The sequence below is a fragment of the Bufo gargarizans genome, chromosome 3, assembly GCF_014858855.1.
Source record: "Bufo gargarizans isolate SCDJY-AF-19 chromosome 3, ASM1485885v1, whole genome shotgun sequence".
In the NCBI taxonomy this organism is placed as follows: Eukaryota; Metazoa; Chordata; class Amphibia; order Anura; family Bufonidae; genus Bufo; species Bufo gargarizans.
The window spans coordinates 574,601,077-574,624,838 of NC_058082.1; the positions used below are offsets into that span (position 1 = coordinate 574,601,077).

General features: G+C 41.9%; 1 protein-coding gene across 1 annotated transcript in view; it reads right to left on the reverse strand.

The window, feature by feature from the left end:
- Positions 1 to 23,762, reverse strand: part of TMPRSS15 (transmembrane serine protease 15) — a 508,008-nt gene that overhangs the window by 343,401 nt on the left and 140,845 nt on the right. Inside the window, exon 8 of the mRNA XM_044285898.1 lies at positions 1,457 to 1,565. Within this exon, the coding sequence (XP_044141833.1) occupies positions 1,457 to 1,565 (109 nt within the window). The remainder of the gene's footprint in view (positions 1 to 1,456; positions 1,566 to 23,762) is intronic.

Below are 23,762 nucleotides of genomic sequence, written 5' to 3' on the forward strand. Positions count from 1 at the left end.
GGGTTTGCTTCATAAAGATACATTCTCTAGTCAAGAACCTAAGAGAAACCTTCCCCCCTCAGGGTCTCTATTTATTAGACAGACCAGAGCACATGACATAGAGCATCTCTATCTACAGTAGCTTCAGTGAACCCAGTCTGTCTAATGTATTGCATGATTAGCCATTCATTCGAATAGCCAGCATGCCAAACTCCATGTACAATACAGCAGGCACTGACCGTGGAATGTATAGTATGAACAACCATAGCTAATTTCTGAATGCAGACCTTTTGGCATTCATGTGATCATGGGGCTGATTTCAATTTAAAAAGGGGTTCACTTACTTAGGTAGCCCTTAAACAATTATGGGAAGAAGTAGTCAAGAACTCTCATCCTGTTCTAAACATGCACATGAGAGAGGAACTGTCATGTAAAACTCTGTTCACAGTGCAGGACCCCAACAAACCCAATAAAGTCATCGGGGTAGTCAGGCATTGTTTGGATCTGTTCTATGAACCATCTGGCATAGAATCATTGCTTCTGCTTTGAATTGAAGCTGTATTGCAAATATGAACAGAGCCTAAAGGCCCCTTTACATTACGCAAACATTCCTTCATGGCAATCGCCTTGCTTGTAAGTAGAGGTGACCTCTGCATTTACATGATGCAGCGATCCCTCTACAGGGTCGGGAGAAGCGATTGCTAATTCCACCCCACATCCTCATACAGAATCATTGATTGCCAGCAGCAGGGTGCTTTTCAGACCGCACAATCTAATGCCCAACAATCAATAATTTAGGTGACCACACAAATAGTGGCCACATGATGAATGAGTGTTTCAGATGCACCTTTAAGCACTCATTAGTGATAATCTTCTCGATCATGAGGCAGTGTAAAGGGGCCTTCACAGAGGTCAAGCATGTGCATGTCAGCATATCACTGTGATTAACTCTTCCTGACATCCACCATACATGTATGGCGGATGTGGGGTTTTTAAAGGTAGCACCCCCTCCGCAGCAGAGTGAGCGCCATAGTCACCGGGTGCCTGCTGTTTCAAACAGCAGACACCAGAAACTAAAGTCTAGAATTAGGGATAATGCCGACCGCGGACATTTAACAACAGATGTTGTGGTATTGTAATCATACTGACCTGGAGAATAACGCGCACAAGTCAGTTTTACTGCACAGTGAACACAGTAAATATAAAACCCGTAAAGCTGTGGCGGAATTCACTTTTTTTTTTCAAATTCCACCCTATTTCTAATTTTTTCTCACTTCCCACTACATTGTATGCAATATTAAATGGTGATATTAGAAAGTATAACTTGTGCTGCAAAAAAAAAAAAAAAAAAAAACTCATATGGCTATGTGAACAGAAAAATAAAAAGGTTATGGCTCTGGGAAGGCAGGGAGCCAAAACAAAGCGCAAAAATGGAAAATTGCAGTGTCAGGAAATGGTTAAAACAATATGTACACACCTTATTATCCAGCGGCATGAGAGGTTTTGCTCATATGGGTGGGGGTAATTTTTGGAGTGAAATGTTCCAGAATCTCCTGTTAGTAAAAACTGTCCATCACATGGAGATGCTAAAAAGTAAAATATTAGAAAGTATTAAAATCGGTGTGTTAGTATGTAACAATTCACTTATATAACCACGGGAATAACAAAATGGAGAATAAAATTCTAAATAGCAATGTGTTCTATAACTGTTAAAATGTATCTGTTGGCTTCCTTAATTGAAAAAGTCTTAAAATTAACACTTTTTGCAGTATATTCCTGTCTTCAAGTTTTGTTATGACTTGTTCCGAATACAGTACTCACTTTATAGAGATTATCGGTCATTTTTATATTGATTACCTATTCTCAGGTTAGGTCATCAATATCTGATCAGTGGGGGTCCGACTCCTGGGAACCCAGTCGATCAGCTTTTTGAAGAAGCTATATCGCTTGGTGAGCATCAGATCCTCTTCCTAGGACAATGAGGTCACTTGCACTTATAAAACATTATGTGTACCATTATGTCTCTATTATAATTAACCCTTTCCCTACCAGCACTGTACATGTATAGCACTGGAGCAATGGCCAGTAGGTCTCTGCTGTTTCAAGTGTGATCACGGCATCTAAAGAGTGAAAAACCTGGAATCGTGTGCTTCCAGGTAGTGATGAGCGGCAGGGGCAATATATTCGAATTTGTGATATTTCGCAAAAAATTGGGCGAATATTCACCATATATTAGTGAATTTGAGAATTCATTATCTGAGTCATTATTTTCTTGATTGCGTAAATTGGCAATTGAAAAATTTGTGATAAAAATTTGCAGTATGAAAATTCGCAATCAGCATTACTCCTAAAGTCAAAGATATTGCGGCCTTCTCATTGGCCCACAAGCTGGAAGCAAGGAGGGATCATGTGTACTGTTTAAAAAAAAAGCTTGAATATTCAAAATTACGAATATATATCACTATATTTAAAATATTTCCAAGTTCTTAAAGTGCCGATATTCGCAATAAAAATTTGCAATTTGAATATTCATGATCAACACTACTTCCAGGATAATACCAGCATCCCTGTGCGGTGACTGGGGATGCCGGCAAATCACTCTAATAGGCTGGGTCTCTCTGAAGAGACCCAGAGTATTATAGCTGCAATTCCTATGTTGGCCAGTAGGCCAACATAAGAAATTAGCAATTCACATATTACTATGCTGCTATTTGCAGTATGGTAATATTAAATAAAAAAGCTGCAAACTTGGTAGCCTCCTAGACTGTTAAAAAAACATTTAAAAAAGTTAAAAAAGGATGTAAAAAGATATATAAAAAATATAAAAATTTAAATAACCCCTCTTTCCTTAGAATAAAAAAAATAAAAAATAATAAAAAATATAAACATTATGGGCATCACCGCGTCTAAAAAAACGCCCGTACTATTAAAATAAAAAGTATTTTTCCAATACAGCGAACAATGTAACGAAAAAATTTATAAATTCTCCATTTTAACCTTGCTTCTCTTACCCCCAAAAATTTATAAAATGTGATAAAAAAGTCACACATACTCCCAAATAATATCAATAAAAACTACAGATTGTCCCTCAAAAAAATCAGCCCCCACACAACTCAGTAGACATAACTATAAAAAAAAGTTATGGGGGTCAGAATATAGTGAATTATTTTTAAAGTTTTTATTAATTTTTACCGTATTTATGCTTATAAAACTTATACATATGTGGTAGTGTTGTAATTGTACTGACCCAGGCACAGGTCGGTTTTGCTGCAAAGGGATAAAACCTGTCCCCATTTGGAATTTATTTCCCGCTTTTCACTACATTGTCGGCCATATTAAATGGTAACATTAGAAAGTACAACTTGTCCCGCAAAAAACAAGCCCTTATATGAATATGTGAATGAAAAAATAAAAAGATATGGCTCCTGGAAGACAGGAAAGAAAAATGAAAACACAAAAACCTCTGGTATCCAAAGGGATAAAGAGAAATTAGGGAATAGACTCCCTGTTCTCCTGTAAATGAAGTCCTGGAACTAGAACTTACACTTATCTGACATTTAAGGCATTTTCTCTATGTCTGCATTTTTTTAATAGGGGTAAGTCTCAAACAGAAAAATAAAATCACGCTGCAACCCCATCAACTATATTTTATTTACACTGGCAGACCCATCAATGATGTGAAAAGTCAACCGCCATTCATTTACTCCAGTTTGCATGGAGTGATCATAGTCAGTAGAGATAAGAAAATTTTTGAAAAGTTCGATTCGGCTGATTCACTGAAGCTTACAAAAAAATTTGCTTTGTGACTAATTACTTCGCCATGAAGCAAATTTTTTTGTAAGTAGGGGGCGCATTGAAAGGGAGCTGCGATAGCACCGCCCACGTCATTGTAACCCTCAGATGCCGCGTTCATACATGATCGCGGCATCTGAGTGTAAAAACTGTGTAAAATTAACATAAACAAATAAAATCAAACTTGCTGCCTCTAATTGCTCGCAACGGGCAGGCCGCCGCCATCTTGCTTAAAGATCTGGCACAAAATCTCGCACGGCGCGACATTACGCCATCAAGCCTGCCAGCGTAATTTCAGCCGAGATCTTCAATCAAGAAGGCAGCTGGCAGCCAGTCGCAAGCAAATGAAGGAGGCAAGTATGATTTTTTTTTGTTTTTTACACTATTTCAGGTTAAATCGATTCGCTAACTCGAAGCATGAGGAAATTCGGCTTCGAGGCGAATCAAATTTATCCTGAAATGTGGATAGAATTTGTGGGATTTGATTTGCTCATTTCTAATGGTCAGTATGTTCAGACAATCATTCATCCCCAGACAGTTCTCATTATTGTTGCCAGTATATTTGATGTTTTCACAGAGGAACGTGCTTCCGGGAAACTATGATTTTTACGTCTGCACAAAAGATGAGATCAATAAAAAATGGCATTAATCATCAGACATGTTTCCATGGGGCAATGATCGGAAATGATTGGTCGGCCATTTGGCTATTTTTTCCCCATGTAAACTTGCCTTAGGGGAACGTAGAGAGCGATGCGTGAGAGCGTCTGACGTGGGACGCTAGGGCTCCGCCCCCCCCGCCTCTCCTGCACGCCGGCCGCTGGCCGCTCGTACCACCGCCTGGAATGCCTGACTGCCGCAGCCCACGCTAGTGTGCCGTCCATCGCAGCCCATGCGCTGAAGTTGTGGCCGACTTGATTGTTGCCCTGATTGCCTCAGAGTTTGATGCTGGAAACCGGACCCGGACCTCTGTCCCTGGTAGACCTGAGCCGCTGGACGGTGAGCGGTGAGCTATCGCAGCACTTGTGCTATGGGATGAGAAAAAAAAAAAAACGCTGGTGGGATGAAGGTCGGTGGGGCTAGAGTACAGGGGCACTAACCATCAGTGCTAAAGGGGAGCTCTGGTCGACATTCGCTTGCTAAAACTAAAATCCTGGCACTCACAGAGTTGATATCCGGGGGGGCACTTTCTCAGTCCCTGAGGTCCTGTTCTATTGATTTCTACCGACCCCTATTGACACTTACTGATTCTTAAGCGGCGAGGTCAGCCCCGCTTGTAATATCTGAAGAGCGGCCATTTCAGTTATCTGGGACTGGAAAATTTAAGGAGGATTATCCACAGGTTCTTGTGGAAATGTTAGGTACCCCTGTTAAGTACCCCTGAGAATGCAGCTGACAGCGGGTTAAGTCCGCTATCATGGATGTGGCTGTGACGATGGGGGTGCAGATCGAAGCTGCCGTAGAATAATGGAAGTAAACCCTGCACTGAGATATCTGGAGGCACTTAATGAGGGTGGATTGTGCCAGTGTGAACTGTATTGAAGTTAAAAAGAAGAAAAAAAAGAAAAAAAAAGAGAGCGGGGGAGGGTGTTTGGGATGTGGAGTGCAACGCTTAATAATTCTAATAACCCCGATTGAAATCCCCCATTTAACTGTTATCTAACTGTTTCACATCTCTCTGAATTAACCAACTAACTGACTATATCCCTTATACGTCTGGATCCAGACCCTCAACCCTCTAAGAAGTCTCTTTTTCTTTGGCTGGATCCTGCTGATATTACGGACCTTTTTTTTTTTTTTTTCCTCTTTGAACTAACCTTTGTATCTAGCTATGGATGTAATTTATCGACTGTATTGGGTTTTATGTGATTAATTAAAGAAAAAAGAAAAGGGGGAAGAAGAAGAAGGGGAGAGGAAGAGGGGAGGAAAGGGGGTGGGAGGGAGAGGGGGTAGAAAGGAAAGAAATAAATAAAAAAAAAAAAAATAGGGGGAAGAGAGGGGAAAAAAAAGGGAAAAAAGGGAAGAATTTAGAGGGGGGAAAAAAAAGAAAGAGAGAAAAAGTAGAGGTGAAAGGGGACTAAGAAAAGAGGGAAGAGATATTAAAATGCCACCAAAAAAAAGGGAAGAACAGCGTGGCCCCATGGGGGGTACTACTAGGCGATCAGCAGGAGGGCTTGAAAGTGGGTCTAAACAAGCGGGTCTAAATAAGTACCTGGTCCCGAATTCACCTGGGCTTAGATCCCCACAAAAAGAAAAAATGGCGGATGCCAGAGTACAGGATTTGACACATGAGACGCCAGTGGAGGGGGGAGAGGGGAACAGGGGAACACCAGCAATATACACAGAAACGGACGTAAAAATGGTGCAGGATATTCTTTGCACTGTCTCAAGGATGGAAAATTTAATGGGTAATTTAGTAACCCAGCTTGGGGCAGTGCAGACAGACGTTATGGTTATCAGAGCCGAGATGGAAAAAGTAAGACAGCGTTTACAAGAGATGGAAAAAAGGATTCCCACCCTAGAGAAATCTGTGCAGAAATTAGAGAAGGAGGTGGCCCACTTAAAACAAACAAATGTTAAGATGGAACAAAAATTGGTAGACCAGGAGGATAGATCAAGAAGGGCTAACATAAGATGTGTGGGGGTCCCAGAGAGAGCGGAGGGAGGAAACTGTACGGAATTTATGGAAAAATGGTCGAGGGAAAATAGCAAAGTAGCTACTCTTTCTCCCTTATTTACTATTGAAAGAGCACACAGGGTCCCCACAAAAAATAGGGCGCCAGGGGATTACCCCAGACCTATACTGGTGAAATGTTTACTATCTAAGGATCGAGATGGAATACTTTTTGACGCAAGAACCTCAGAAAAATATTATATACAGGGTGTAAAGATCAAACTTTTTCCAGACTACTCATTTAGTACTAACGCACAAAGAAGAGAATTTATATCCGTTAAAAAAAGATTAAGAGAGGCCGGTATAAAGTATAGCTTACTTTTTCCGGCAAAATTAAGGGTGGAATATAACGGCAAGATTTCCTTTTTTCAGACTCCGGAGGAAGTCAGTGACTGGGCAGATGGAGAGGGCCTTTGAGGCTGGTGGGGGTGAAAGGAGTCACGCTAAGTTATGGAGTCGCCCGGACTGCTGGACAGCAGAAGGGGGGACTATGTAGAGGGGGGGGTATATAGGGGGGGTGGGGACCGGGACGTGGAGAAAACCTTTTTTTTTTTTTTTTTCTTTCTCCTCCTCCCCCTCTGTTAGATGGTCAGGATCCTTTCGTTGAATGTGAGGGGGCTCCGTGAGAGGGTTAAAAGATATGCTATCCTTGAGTGGATGAAGAGGTTTCTGCCAGCCATCATCTGCCTCCAGGAGACACATTTGGATAAGGAATCAGTAAGATGGTTGGAGAGGGGATGGGTGGTGGCGGGATATCATTCTATATACACCACTTATTCTAGAGGGGTTTCAATTTTGATACATAATAAGATTAAATTTGAATTTTTGGCATGCGAGACCGATGACCATGGTAGATACCTCTTCTTACACTGTTTTGTGGATGGGATTAAAACTGTAATTGCAAATATATATATTCCACCACCATATAAACCAGATGTTCGGTATCAACTATATAAATTTATGTTGAATAAACAGGAATGTATATTGATTGCGGTAGGGGACTACAACGCGGTTATGGATCCACTCAGGGATAGGACATCTAGCAGAGGGGGAGGAGCACAAAATGTAGATTTATGTAAAGTAGCCCATGAATTTAACTGGGTAGATGTTTGGAGGGTTCAACACCCGGATGAAATTAGATATTCCTGTTACTCAAAAACACACCAAACTTGGTCGAGAATAGATATGACTTTTGGAAATAAAAATTTAATGTCTCTAAATAGGATCACGACAAAATATATACCCATGGCCTTGTCAGACCATAATGCAATGATAGTCGAACTGGATCTGAATAAGGACAATACTCCGCCAATGTTTAAGTTCAACTCCCATTGGCTATCATTGATTTCAGATAAAGAGAGCATAACTGAGGAATTAAAACATTTTTTTATGGAAAATAACGGGTCTGCCAGTAGACTAGTGGTCTGGGACACTTTCAAGGCATTCTTGAGGGGAGTATTGTTCAAAAAGGTAAACCATTGGAAAAAAAGAACCAGAGAGAACGGGAAGGCATTGGAGAAAAAACTGCAAGAGGCAGGTAAGGCAAGTATGAGATACCCTACTGCACTAAATAAAAGAGCTTGGGAGGAAGAACAGGAAAAGATGAAGATTTATCAATTAGAGAAAGGTAGGAAAGAATTGTTCTTTCAAGGTATCCAACTAGCCTCGGAGGGTGAAAAGGTCGGTAAAATATTAGCAAATATAGTGAGAAATCAAAAAGGGAAGTCATGGATAGGTGCAATTAAAGATAAAACGGGTAAATTAACCACCACACCCGAAGGTATTAAAAAAGTGTTCTGGGAATACTTCACAGAGCTAGATTCATACCTGGATAAGATCGCCTTTAATAGGATATCTAAGCCCCAAAAAGAATATCTGGAAAAAGAAATAACGGTAGCAGAAATAAATCTGGTTTTGGGGAAGGTTAAAGCTGAGAAGGCACCAGGTGGGGATGGGCTTCCCTTTGAAATATATAAAACCTTCTCCCAGGTGTTAGTACCAGAATTAAAGATAACACTGGATGAGGCCCGAAAATTAGGTGACCTACCGAACTCTATGAAGGAAGCAACTATTACGTTAATTCCAAAAAAGGGAAAAGAACAAACAGATCCCGGTTCATACAGGCCAATATCCCTGTTGAATACGGATGTTAAAATTCTGGCAAAAGTTTTAGCTGATAGGCTTTCAAGGGTTATCAAAGGGATAATAAATAAAGATCAGACAGGATTTATACCGGGCAGAACAATATACTCTAATATAAGAAGGACATTCCTTAATATTGAAGCTAATAGATTGGACACAGGGGAGAAAGCGATACTCTCACTGGATGCCCAAAAGGCATTTGATTGTATTGAATGGGACTATTTATGGGCAGTGTTAAGGAGATTCGGTATAGGGGAGGGATTTATAGGGTGGATTCAGTTAATATATCTAAATCCCAGGGCTAGAGTGGTGGTGGATGGGAGCTTGTCCCTGCCTTTTGCCCTATTCTGTGGCACAAGGCAGGGATGCCCTCTCTCCCCACTGCTATTTGCTATGGCAATTGAACCTTTGGCAAATATAATAAGAAACGATAGGGAGATTAAAGGTTTTCAATATGCGGGCGGAGAAGAAAAGCTGTTAATGTATGCGGATGATATTTTACTTTTTTTGCAAAACACTGGGGATCAGTTTAATAGAGTGATAGAGATAATAGATAAGTTTTTTTTTTTTTTCTGGTTTAAAGATAAATTGGGGGAAATCACATATGTTACTATTAGGAGATAGACAATTACAAGGAGACACACGGGTGCATGTTCTTAAAAAACATGAAAATTTTAAATATCTCGGTGTACAAATCTCCGGAAATATAGAAGAATATGAAAAATTAAATGTCCTCCCCCTAATAAAAGAATTAAGAACTAAAATACATATATGGAAAAAACTGCCAATGTCAATCCAAGGTAGGGTAAATCTAATAAAAATGGTCCTTCTCCCAAAGATACTGTATATATTGCAAAATGCTCCAGTGAGAATATCGCAGACTACCTTTAAATTACTAGATAGACTAATGGGGGACCTCATCTGGAAAGGTGCGATCCCTCGGATAAAGAAGGAAGTCCTCCAGCTCCCAGTGCAGGAGGGAGGTTTAGCGGTCCCTAATTTGTTTCTTTACTACTTAATAATTCAATACGGGAATATAAAGGGTAGCTTAGATAGTCAAGTGGGTAGGCAAGAATTAAATAGATGGGGTTGGAAAGAGGGAGGAAATCACTTAGAGGTGTTGGAGTCAGGTTTTTTGGGGAAAAAAAATTCAGATAATAGAATATTAAACTTAATAGAATACGTATGGGGGGAAATTAAGAAGATATTGGAGATTAAAGGGTTTTTGAAATACACACCGATATGGAAAAATCTTAATTTAAAAGAATTAGAAACAATAAGGGACTATATAGATTGGGAGAAAAAAGGAATGAAATATCTAGATCAGATCTTTGAGGAAGATAAGCTGAAAGACTTCAACACAATGGTGTTGGAATTTGGGATCTCCCATATTGATACGTATAAATATCTCCAACTTAGGAATGCACTGCGGACAGTGGCACAGGAGGATAGGTATAGAAGGGAAAAATCAGACAGGTTGGATAAGTTCATTATAGTAGGGGAAGGAGCAGGAACAACAGCAAGGAGATATAGGCTTATGATAGACGGAAAGAGAAAAAAATTACAATGCTAGCTCTAGGAAAATGGGAAAAAGATCTAGGCTCCCTTACAGAAGAAAATTGGAGAGATGCCCTTAGAAATTATGCTACAATCTCGGATAGGGGCTCACATAAGATCTCACAATTTTTTATAGTGCACAGATTACATCGATCTCCATGGATGTTGAAAAGAATGGGAGTGAAAGCAACAGATAAGTGTCCAAAATGTGGGGAGGAGAGAGCAGATTTAATACATTGTTTTTGGAGATGTCCCAAGCTCCATAGATATTGGACAGAAATAATGGAAACTATATTTTTGCTCCTGAAAGTCCGGCTGCCCAATGATCCAATAATTTGTATTCTAGGGGTAACTGAACATTTGAAGTTAAACAAAAAAACACGACTGGTTTTGAATAAAGTATTATTTCAGGCCAGATTGCTCATACTTAGGCAATGGATAAAAGTAGATTTACCGACAGTGGGACAATGGAGAAAAATGATAGACAATTTAATTAAAGAAGAACGAGTGATGGAGAATTATATAAAAAGGTCAATAAATCTCGACCAAGTGTGGAAAAATTGGTTACTTTAGTGTTGGAGGATGTTGTTTTTTTTTTTTTCTCACGTTCCCACGTGGAGGGAGGGGGGGGGGGGAGGAGGGTGGGAAACGGGAGAAGGAAGGGAAAGAAAAAGGAACTGTATTTATTAATTGTGAATGGTTGATCTGTGCTTATCTGATTTTTATGGATCTGTTCCTTGTGTGAAATTCAAATAAAGACTAATTAAAAAAAAAAAAAAAAAAAAAAAAAAAAACTTGCCTTAAAGGGTTTTTCGGGTGTTTTGTACTCTTATCTACACTCAGGAGATATCATCAGTATCTAATTGGGGAGGAGGGTTTTTTGGTGGAAGATCTCTGACTCCCTGGACCACCATCGATCATCTTTTGTGCACTACAGTCTCTTCCTAGGCATCGGACTAAGTGCAGCTCAGTTGAAAGAAGATCCCAGCAGACGCGACTTCAATGCTCGTGAAATTTATTTGCACATAACAATATGTCCCATAGAAAAGGACGCGTTTCGGCTAAGTCGCCTTTTTCAACAGGTCCCTGTTGAAAAAGGCGACTTAGCCGAAAAGCGTCCTTTTCTATGGGACATATTGTTATGTGCAAATAAATTTCACGAGCATTGAAGTAAATTTCACAAGCATTGAAGTCACGTCTGCTGGGATCTTCTTTCAATTATACGTGGAATTAATCCTATCCCTGAGCGGCGTGCATCTCAGCGTGTGCCGGCCGACTTCTCTCCATAAGAGCAGCTCAGTACCATACAAGTGAATGGGCCTGAGCTTCAATACCAAGCACAGCCACTATGCAATGTATGGAGCTGTGCTTGGTAAGATGTGAGGGGGATGCAGCACTCAACAGAGTACTGCATCCTCTTCAAAAAGCTGATAGCCAGGGTTCCAGGTGTCGGACCCCCACCAATCAAGTACTGATTACCTATCCTGAGGATAGGTCATCAATATTAAACATCTGCAAAACTAATATCAATATAGGGCTATGATGATCATTGTTTTCACTAACTGTCCCTGCCATCTCATAGATGTACTCAAAGAGCCAAGAGCAAGGATTCCCCACCTACCAAATCAATGCAATCAATCAAGAAAGAGCTTATAGGGTTATTTGACAGCAGTGAACTCTTTCTTGGCTTTTTTTTTTTTCCTTTCCCTATTTCTCGCTTAACATTTATTTAGCATCATTTACCGTAGGTAAAAAATTATATTCTGTTTCTTTAATGAAAAGATTTAGAATTGTTTATGCCATAAATTACATTACAGAATAATGATCCAACAACATCTGTACACAGTTTGATTATTAGCATAGAAATCCTACTGAGGATATAGTTTTGCTATTATTATTGTTTTTTTTTTCACCACAACCCATATGTCTGTGTCTATAGCTATGAAATGTGATTACAGCTTCAGAGAAAGCATCTACATGAGGGATTTTTGCAGTTGTTTTCATAGACATTTTTCTTCATTATGCATGCTTTGATGCACATGTCTACATTTTAAAATGTGTATTGATTATGGATGAGCGGACCCATGGATGTTTAGGTTCACCGGGTTCGGCTGAACTTCGGGTCAAAGTTTAGGTTCGGGACCCGAACTTGACCCGAGCTCGGACCCGAAGCCCATTGAAATCAATTGGGACCTGAACTTTGATGCACTAAAATGGCTGTAAAATAGTTATAGTGAGGGCTACAGGGCTGCAAAAGGAAGCAAAATGGGGGTAAGAGCAGGACAGTTCCCCTGCAAAATTTTTGGGATAGGGTAATAACAGAATACAAAAAAAATAATAATATTGAACTAGGAGGCGGAGGTCAAAGTAGAATAGGAGGTTTGAGGAGACGGTGGACGTGGCAATGTAGGTGGAAGCTGCGGTGGAGAAGAAGGAGGTAGCCAACACTGTTTTTGTTGTATTTTTATATTTTTTTCCTTTATTTATTTATTTATTTATTTATTTTTATAAATTTGGGAAGACCCCAAAACAGTGGGAAATAGAAAAGAGAATGCAAAGAGAGTGCCCTGGAGGATAACAATGACTGGGTGCGGCCGGTATATTTGTCTACTCAGCACAAGGTACAGACAAGTCCTGTGGGATCCATGCCTGGTTCATTTTAATGAACTTGAGCTTGTCCACGTTGGCTGTGGACAGGTGGCTGCGCTTGTCTGTGATAACCACCCTGCCGTGCTAAACACACGTTCAGACAATACACTTGCTGCAGGGCAGGCCAGCACCTCCAAGGAGTAAAGGGAAAGCTCAGGCCTTGTACTCAATTTGAAGACCCAGAAGTGTAATGGGGCAGACCCATGTCAGTACATGTAGGCATGTGCACACATACTGTTCCACCATGTTGCTGAAATGTTGCCTCCTGCTAGGACGTTCCGTATCAGCTGGTGGTGCTGGTTGTTGTGGCGTGCTGACAAAGCTGAGGTGCCCCAGCTGCGTTGGCAACTTCTTCCTCCTCCTCCTCTGCCTTCGCATTATGCTTCTACTGAGCCCCCGCTGTCAGATGTGAATGCCATCAGCAATGCGTCTACCAGCGTGCACTTGTACTTGCGCCTCTTCCGATCATGCTCCAGTGACGAAATTAAGGACAGCATGTTGTCCTTGTAGCAGAGTGGCCACCCAGTAATCAGCACTGGTTAGCATATGGGCAACTCGGCGGTCGTTTCGCAGATGTAATCGCTCATGTGTGCCAGCCTCCCCAGACCCAACGACAAGCAGTCCTCTGTGGGAGGTGTATCGTCTGTGTCCTCTGTATCCCCCCGGCCACGCTCCATTGATGCCCATAAGCTGCTTTGGATGCCACCCTGCTGGACAGTTGTGTACCTGGCCTCTGTTGGCGCAGGAACCCACCCTCCGAGCCACTTTTGAATGACTGGCCTGATAAATGTGGAAATGATCCCTCTTCCTCCTGTGCCACATCCTTTCCATCATCGCCCGAAGTGTTTTTTCAAGAAGACATAGAAGTGGGTTAGTAACGCTGAGGACTGTGTCATCAGCACTGGCCATGTTGGTAGAGTACTCAGAACAGCGCAACATGGCGCACATGTTCTGCATGACCACTCGTTGGTGGTGAAGTGGTGCTGTTCCGCAGAGCGACACTTGTACGTGCTGCAGCTGAAACTCCACTATCGCATGCTGCTGCTTGCACAGTATCTCTAGCATGTGCAAGGTGGAGTTCCACCTTGTGGGTACGTCGCATATGAGGCGGTGAGCGGGAAGGCCGAAGTTACGCTGCAGCATAGACAGACGAGCAGCAGCAGGGTGAAAACACTGAAAGCACGCACAGAAGGCCAGCACTTTCTGCAGCAGCTCTGACATATTGGGGTATTTTGCAAGACCAAATTCAGCACATGCACAAGCAAGGGATGTGCGTCAAACCGGCTAGTCCCAGAGCTGCTAAGAGGTTTTGCCCGTTATCACACACCACCAGGCCATTCTTGAGGCACAGTGGCACCAACCACTCATCGGTCTGTTGTTCCATGCCCGTCCACTGCTCCTGTGCATTGTGAGGTTTTCCCCCCAAACAGATGAGTTTCAAAACAGCCAGCTGTCGTATTCCCCTGCCCGTGCTGAAGTTGGTGGTGAAGGTGTTACTTTGACCGGATGAGGAGGCGGTAGAGGCGGAAGCAGAGTAGGAGGAGGAGGCAACGAGAAATGTCCTGAAATCCTCGGTGGCGGTAGGACATGCACCAAACTGCTATCCGCCTAAGGCCCAGCCGCCACTGCATTTACCCAGTGTGCAGTTAGGGAGATATACAGGGCCGTCTTTACCAAGGGGCAAAAGGGGCAGCTGCCCTGGGCCCAGCTGCTCCTGGGGTGCCCAAGGCAGCTGCCTCTTGAGCCCTGCTAGCTACTGCCCTGGGTGTCAGGCTGTCGGCTACACAGGCATCATGATCGTGGCTGTGCTAATGATCTTAATTCTAGGACCTTAATGAGTTTTGCTTTAGGACCTTAATGACATCATTACCATGTGACCAGTAACCTAGCAATTACTGGTCACATGGCTATGAGGTCATCACAGGTCCTACAGAAGTTAACTGTGGAGCTTTTTTGTGTAAAGATTACATCAGAAAAAGGTGACAGGGGCTGTTATGTTAATATACTGTAAACTACTGTATAGTGGGGTGCTGTATATTGTGTGGTGGGCTATATATTGTGTAATGGGCTGTATATTGTGTGGTGGGCTGTATACTGTGGGGGGGGGGGTGGCCTGTATACTGTGTGGGGGCCTGTATACTGTGTGGGGGGGCCTGTATAGTGGGGGGGAGTGCTATACTGCTGTACTGTATACTGTGGGGGTCTGTATACTGTATACTGTGGGGGTCTGTATACTGTATACTGTGGGGGTCTGTATACTGTATACTGTGGGTGCGGTATAGTGTGGAGTGCTATACTGCTGTACTGTATAGTGTGGGGGGCTGTATCGTGTATTGTTTGGGGTGCTGTATACAGTGAGGTGTTGTATACCGTGAGGTGCTGTATACTGTGGGCTGCTATACTGCTCTACTATATACTGTGAGGTACTGTATAGTGTGGGGTGCTAAACTGTATACTGTGTGGTGCTGTATACTATAGGGTGCTATACTGCATACTGTGGGGTGCTGGGGTGCACTGTAACACTAGGGTGAGCCGAGCCCTGGTCTCCTTCCTGCAGAGCGGTGCCCACTTCCAGCCTGAGCCCGGCTGCCCAGAGCACTGATCCTGAGCCGCTGGAGTCTTCAGAACTAGAAGTATTTACTGTCATTCACTGTACTCTACCAGATATGTGGATTTTTTGTGTGTGTGTTGTGGTGGAGGGCGTGATTGCCTGCTAAGGTGTGGGAAGGCGGGATCCAGGGGGCCCAAGTAAATTTTTGCCCGGGGTCCAATCAATATTAAAGACGGCCCTGGAGATATAACATCCCTGCCAGTGCTTACTGGTCCACGTATCGGTAGTTATGTGGACCTTGCCACAGATGGCGTTGCATAGTGCACACCTGATTTTTTCCGCCACTTGGTTGTGCAAGGCAGGGATGGCTCGTCTGGAAAAGTAGTGGCGGCAAGGAACCACGTACTGTGGGATATGCACCGCTATAAGTTTTTTTTAAAGTCTCTGTCTCCACCAGACGGAATAACAGCATTTCAAAGGCCAGGCCAGGCATCGGGTGGGTAGGGGGGTACTTCCTCTTTCTCTCCAGTGTTTGTGGGATGGACATGCTGGGTGACTGTGGTGGAGTTGGTGGTGTTGCTGCCACATCCTCCCTTTGCGGAGTGGCAGGTGCCCCGTCACTCCACAGGTGGAGGAAGAGGCCATGACCATAGCAGAAGAGGGAGTGGGAGGAGCCCGAGATCTTTTGTGGTTTTTCAGGTGTGTACTCCACTGCAGCTCGTGCTTTGCATTTAGATGCCTGGTCATGCAGGTGGTGCTTAGGTTTAAAGCACTTGTGTCTTGTAGTCAGCACATTGTCTGAAGAACTGCCACACCAGGGAACTCCTTGGAGTTGGCTTTAGCATGCTCAGTCCTTGGGTGCAGTGGGCAGTAGCAGCATACTGGCTAGGGGATTGCCACTTTGCTTTTGCACCCTGCTCTCTCTTTTGCCATGTGGCTGGTGCTGTGTGACCACCTTCTCTTCCTCCGAACTGCACACATCACTCGCATGACCTTGATTCCATGTGGGATCAAGGACCTCATCATCTTCCACATAATTTTCCACCCACTCTTCACCCCTGTCCTCCTTGCCAGTCTGCACACAACAGAAAGCCACAGCAGTTGGCATCTCTGTTTCTGTCACGGTCTTTGTTGTGCGGCGTGACACTTTAGCCGTACATGCTGGTTGCCAGGGGCAATGCGTTGTTTTCACAGCATGTATGGGCTTTGCTCCCTTTCTCCTGGTTCCTTCCCTGTCTGGTGCTGGAGGAGTTAACTTCCTGGCTGTGTGTGGCCACTAAGGTTTCATCACCTGTGGCTTCCAGGCTGGAGTCAGTTGTACTCACAGATCAACCACATCCTCTCCATGCAACAGGAGCTCCAATAGCACCAGCTGCACCACGATCAGGGCCACGTCCCTTATTTAATGCTCTCCTAATTTACAGATTAACTATATAAATTTTCCTGTCACACATGCAGTGCAGGTGTACCTTACACCAAAAATGAGAATATGTCACCCACCAAACTAACAGAAGATTAACAATATTAATTTCCCTTTCACATATGCAGTGCACATATATTATACATCAAAAAGGGGTATATGTTACCAGCCAAACTAACAGTTAGATTAACTATATTAATTTCCCTGTCATGTATAACGTGCATGTGCATCTCACACCAAAAATGGGTATACAGTTACAAGAAAAAGTATGTGAACCCTTTGGAATTATATGGATTTCTGCACAAATTGGTCATAAAATGTGATCTGATCTTCATCTTAGTCACAACAATAGACAATCACAGTCTGCTTAAACTAATAACACACAAAGAATTAAATGTTACCATGTTTTTATTGAACACACCATGCAAACATTCACAGTGCAGGTGGAAAAAGTATGTGAACCCCTAGACTAATGACATCTCCAAGAGCTAATTGGAGTCAGGTGTTAGCCAACTGGAGTCCAATCAATGACATGAGATTGGAGATGTTGGTTACAGCTGCCCTGCCCTATAAAAAACACACACCAGTTCTGGGTTTGCTTTTCACAAGAAGCATTGCCTGATGTGAATGATGCCTCGCACAAAAGAGCTCTCAGAAGACCTACGATTTAGAATTGTTGACTTGCATAAAGCTGGAAAGGGTTTTAAAAGTATCTCCAAAAGCCTTGCTGTTCATCAGTCCATGGTAAGACAAATTGTCTATAAATGGAGAAAGTTCAGCACTGCTGCTACTCTCCCTAGGAGTGGCCGTCCTGTAAAGATGACTGCAATAGCACAGCGCAGACTGCTCAAAGAGGTGATGAAGAATCCTAGAGTGTCAGCTAAAGACTTACAAAAGTATCTGGCATTTGCTAACATCCCTGTTAGCAAATCTACGATAAGTAAAACACTAAACAAGAATGGATTTCATGGGAGGATACCACAGAGGAAGCCACTGCTGTCCAAAAAACTCATTGCTGCATGTTTACAGTTTGCATACGAGCGCCTGGATGTTCCACAGCAGTACTGGCAAAATATTCTGTGGACAGATAAAACCTAAGTTGAGTTGTTTGGAAGAAACACACAACACTATGTGTGGAGAAAAAGAGGCACAGCACACCAACATCAAAACCTCATCCCAACTGTGAAGTATGGTGGTGGGGGCATCACGGTTTGGGGCTGCTTTTCTGTGTCAGGGCCTGGACGGATTGCTATCATCGAAGGAAAAATGAATTCCCAAGTTTATCAAGACATTTTGCAGGAGAACTTAAAGGGAACCTGTCACCAGTTTTATGGTGTCCTAACTAAGGGCAAAATACATAAGTGACTGATTCTCTTAGCAAAATGCTGGGTCACTTTCTTTAATTGACCCAGTTAATCTGACAACATCTTGTATTGAAAAGCTTTCTTGCAGCTGTATGTCACCCATCGAACTAACAAATGGATTAACTATTATATTATTGTGTCAGGGGTACAAAAATGGTGCATTGCACCAACAAAAAACTCACTATAGGTCACCAGCAGAATTAACAGTCAGATTTATTATTATATTTCTGTGTCAGGGGTGAAAAGCTGGTGTATTGCACCTCAAAAAAATTATTATAGATCACCCACAAAACAAATAGCCAGATTCCTAACACTCTCCCTCACTTCAGCTGCTTGCTTCCTGTCCCTACACTACTCAGAGCTGATGGGCAGTGCTACATGTGATCCAGCTTATATAGAGGCTGAGTCACATGATGCACCGGCCAATAACAGCCATGCCATTACTAGGCATGGCTGTGATGGCTTCTAAGTGCCCTCAGCTTAAAAGCTTGACTCCCCTGCAGCCTTTCAAAAGCTTTATTAAATGCCCAAACACCGAACTCAAACCCAAACTTTTCCGGCAAAGTTCAGATTCGGGTCCGAGTACCCAAACTCGTAAAGTTCGGCAATGACCTAAACTTTGCAATTCGGGTTCGCTTAACACTAGCATTGATGGTTATGCACCAAAGGTTTCTCTTTTTTTGAGTTAACAATTTCGTTTTTTCTGAATTCAAGTTTCTAGGTAATATTAAAAAATGCTTTAGATTAGATTATTATTATTTTATTCTGTTGAATTCATATATTTACTATGTTGTCTGCAGAGACACCTAGTTATATTAAATGGTTTCGGGTCAGGTAAGGGTGATTTAACTCATATGAAATGGATAACATGAGAAGCCAAAATTACACTTACTCTTTTCACTTAACATTTCATGTTGTATATTTTTACAGACACATTGTGCAGGCTGTAGAATGCCTCAGCAATTTGCTGGAATTGCTGAAAATGGCACCACTTTAGGCAACTACTACGTCAGCAATATGGATGTTAAAGTTGAGCACTTTTCACCCCTCTTTTACAAACTATACCTTTCAGCAAAATGTGTTTTTTTTCCTTAACAACCTCATAAATTCTAGAATAAAAAGTTAAAAGAGAAAATCTTGGAGCTTAAACTTGTTTTAAATTAAATTACATGTTATGGTATGGTGAGTGGATTTGATTGTTTGCTTTCTTACATTGAAGATTTTTTTTTATATATTTTATTTTTAGATTTTAGCAGTCTCAGTCTATTGTCAATCATAATCCTGACTGTAATAGCTTTGCTTTTAAACATCAGTGTATAGTAAGGACATAACAATGGGCAATTTTTTAAATGTTAAATGTTGTTTTGTTAATCTACATTTACATTTCTATTTTTATGCTGGATTCTTAAAAGTAGTTTTAATGCAGTTTTTATTTAACTCAATACAGGAGTGGATGCAATTGAGAAGAGATGTATAACATTTATCTTTAAAAGCTATGGACAATGTTTTTCTTCTACATGTACTATGGGATAAAAACATTGCTAAGATTGCTATATTAAAAATGTTGCACGGTTTGACCTCTGCAGCTTCTATGTTTCACAGTACATAGCAGTTAAAGGAATGTTAATGTGTCTCTAGCTCTTCTCTAGCTCTTCTCCTGAATGATCCTCTAAGCTGATTTATGACCGAATTAAAATTGAACATGTTAAAGGAGCATGAGAACAAGCTGTCAGAAAAGCTCTCAAAAGGTTCTTAAGGTGTCCAAAACCTTTAAGCAAGGATGAGATAATCTATTCTATCAGTTTGTGACTTGTTCCAAAGTTCTTAAAAAGGTCAGATTGGAACAAAGCCATTTCTTTGTGATTTGTTTCAGCAAATTTAGAGAGTGAAAGAGCACTCGGGAGAGAGAGAGAGAGAAGCCAAGAGTATTGCCACCTTGCATACAATACTAATACATATTTTCTGTCTCCCTAATAATAAAAAGCACCTCAAAGAGTGCCCCACAAAACCAGTCAACCAAGCAAGGCAAACTATCCTTGTGACATTCTAGTTTTCTTGTGCTTCTAGAAATATAACTAGTTTGCATGAACATGTTCATTGAGAAAAGTGTATGTTTGGTGGGATGGTTTAGTTTTCTTGTCTCACTTTGTGGGAAATAAATTATTTTAAATTAATCCTAAAATAGAATATTGGAATTGCTCATTCTTAAAGAGTTTGTCTTCTCTTGCTACACTGATAAACAGGAACAACAAAGCCATAATGACACCTACTTGCTTCTCCATGGCAAGAAGGTAAACAATGAGGAGAACACAGCATTTATATTAGCATTGCATTATCCTCATATACCTGAATGGCATGGGAGCCTTCCAGCCTTTTAAACAGGTTCATGTAGCCAAACTAGGAAAGCCAACATCACATCTGCTCTTTTAAGACAAAAATCCCTTTAACAGAGAGAGACAGATTAAAAAATAAAATAAACAGCTTATGTCATTGGAAGGCTTTGGGGGACCTCAGGGTGGGTACTATTTCTATTATGGAAACCAGTAAATATGCGTGATGACTATTGTAGGCTAGACAATGCGGCTCTTGATTTCTGGGAAAATATGTGCAAATGATCATGTCTAACATCTGCTGTCATCAGATAGGCTTAGGAAATCTAATTTGAATATCTTTCCCAGAAACCCAGAGGGAATTCCCTGGCCTAAAATACTGTGCAAATGTACTCTCCATAACGAGAAGAGTATCCCCCAGACAACGCACTTATACTGTCGAGAAACACTGAGCAGCATACTGGACTCTCTTGCCAACTTGCTGAATAGATTTGGCTTTCCTGAAAAAAATTGAATCTTGAAAGATTCACTCATGTTAACCTTTACACTCCAGTACTTTTATACACACAAGTGACTTTGGCTAAAACAAATTACATTAAAGTGGGTGTTTGGTTAAGATAAATAAAGATAGTGTAAATAAATATTTCCGGAAATATTCAGCTGAAAATTGTGTCTAATGATCAATTGGTAAATCCATTTATATGCTGCTTTATCTTGAATATATATAAATATATATATACACTCACCTAAAGAATTATTAGCAACACCTGTTCTATTTCTCATTAATGCGATTATCTAGTCAACCAATCACATGGCAGTTGCTTCAATGCATGTAGGGTTGTGGTCCTGGTCAAGACAATCTCCTAAACTCCAAACTGAATGTCAGAATGGGAAAGAAAGGTGATTTAAGCAATTTTGAGCGTGGCATGGTTGGTGCCAGACGGGCCGGTCTGAGTATTTCACAATCTGCTCAGTTATTGGGATTTTCACACACACAACCATTTCTAGGGTTTACAAAGAATGGTGTGAAAAAGGAAAAACATCCAGTATGCGGCAGTCCTGTGGGCGAAAATGCCTTGTTGATGCTAGAGGTCAGGGGAGAATGGTCCGACTGATTCAAGCTGATAGAAGAGCAACGTTGTTACAACCGAGGTATGCAGCAAAGCATTTGTGAAGCTACAACACGCACAACCTTGAGGCGGATGGGCTACAACAGCAGAAGACCCCACCGGGTACCACTCATCTCCACTACAAATAGGAAAAAGAGGCTACAATTTGCACAAGCTCACCAAAATTGGACTGTTAAAGACTGGAAAAATGTTGCCTGGTCTGATGAGTCTCGATTTCTGTTGAGACATTCAAATAGTAGAGTCCGAATTTGGCGTAAACAGAATGAGAACATGTATCCATCATGCCTTGTTACCGCTGTGCAGGCTGGTGGTGGTGGTGTAATGGTGTGGGGGATGTTTTCTGGGCACACTTTAGGCCCCATAGTGCCAATTGGCCATCGTTTAAATGCCACGGCTACCTGAGCATTGTTTCTGGCCATGTCCATCCCTTTATGACCACCATGTACCCATCCTCTGATGGCTACTTCCAGCAGGATAATGCACCATGTCACAAAGCTCGAATCATTTAAAATTGGTTTCTTGAACATGACAATTAGTTCACTGTACTAAAATGGCCCCCACAGTCACCAGATCTCAACCCAATAGAGCATCTTTGGAATGTGGTGGAACGGGAGCTTCGTGCCCTGGATGTGCATCCCTCCATCAACTGCAAGATGCTATCCTATCAATATGGGCCAACATTTCTAAAGAATGCTATCAGCACATTGTTGAATCAATGCCACGTAGAATTAAGGCAGTTCTGAAGGCATAAGGGGGTCCAACACCGTATTAGTATGGTGTTCCTAATAATTCTTTAGGTGAGTGTGTATATATATATATATATATATATATATACCAATGACAATTAGTAATCAAACCCAAATATGTGATTCTTAATATATATATATATTAATATATATATATATATATATATATATATAATCCAAATGTCGCTCTCCCTACTGCGCATGCGCTGCGCGTCATGAACCCGACCATCAGGGCGGGCTCATGTGATCACAAATGAATACCTGACTATGCCTCCTATCATATCGCTTATCAACCCCTGGCCGCAATAAATCGTGCATCCTATATCTAAAAGGGCCAATGTCGCGGGACGCTACAACAACCGCATTGGTATGTCATAAATCCAATGCTCCCGGTGGGCCAGACTTCATAAATAATGAATATCTGCCTCTGCCTCCATCTAGTATACACCTTTTAGATATAGGGTGCACGATTTATTGTGGCCAGGGGTTGACATGCGATATGATAGGAGGCGTAGTCAGGTATTCATTTGTGATGATATGAGCCCACCCTGATGGTCGGGTTCATGGCGCGCAGCGCATGCGCAGTAGGGAGAGCGACACGCCGAGACAGGGGCTAGCTCCATCTTTGGTAGAGTGGTGAGAGATCATAAGGTAACTAAGATATATGGATTCCTGGACTGTGTGGTTTCTCTTGCAGATGTGAACTATGTGAACTATGCTTAAGCAAGCCATTTTTTTTTTCACTAACACAACGTGGTGAAGCACAATTTTATCCTAAAAGAAGGATGACACAATTGAAGATATAACACTGAGGTGTGAAGCACTATACCTGAGAATGATGGCTGCTACATCATGAACTGAGACTTGAGAATGATTTGTTTTTATGGAGTTTTTATATGCACTTGTATGTAATTATGCAGGAAATGAGCACTGATTACTTGATATGTTCCTATATTGTCACGACCATGTTGATGGCCGTGACTCCTTGGGAGCCGCATACAGTTGCCCGCGGTTTGGGTTGTAGTGTCAACCGCAGCTGGAGGCATAATGTTGTTAGCCTCAAGTGCGGTTGCCGTGGACAACAGTTATGTGTGCGGTCCCCTTGGAGTTGTGTGCGTGTTTGTATACACTTTCGTATGTCTGTGTGCACTCTGTTTGATGTTTGGTGTGCACTGACGTCTTCCCTTCACTGTGGCTGTCCGTGGCAACGTTTGGTTGATTGTGTACATGTGGTGGCAGTGTCCCGGCCTTCGGGCTGACTCCCAGGACACGGTTGCCACCCATGTAGTTGCCTGCGGCAGCAGCCACAGTGTGTTCTTGGATTTTGACACTTCCCCTTTAAGTTGTGTTTTCCCTTCTGTGGTTTTGGAAGGGTTAACTCCCTTTTTGTGTGTGTGAGTCACGGGGTGTGTCTGACTGATGGGTGTGGTC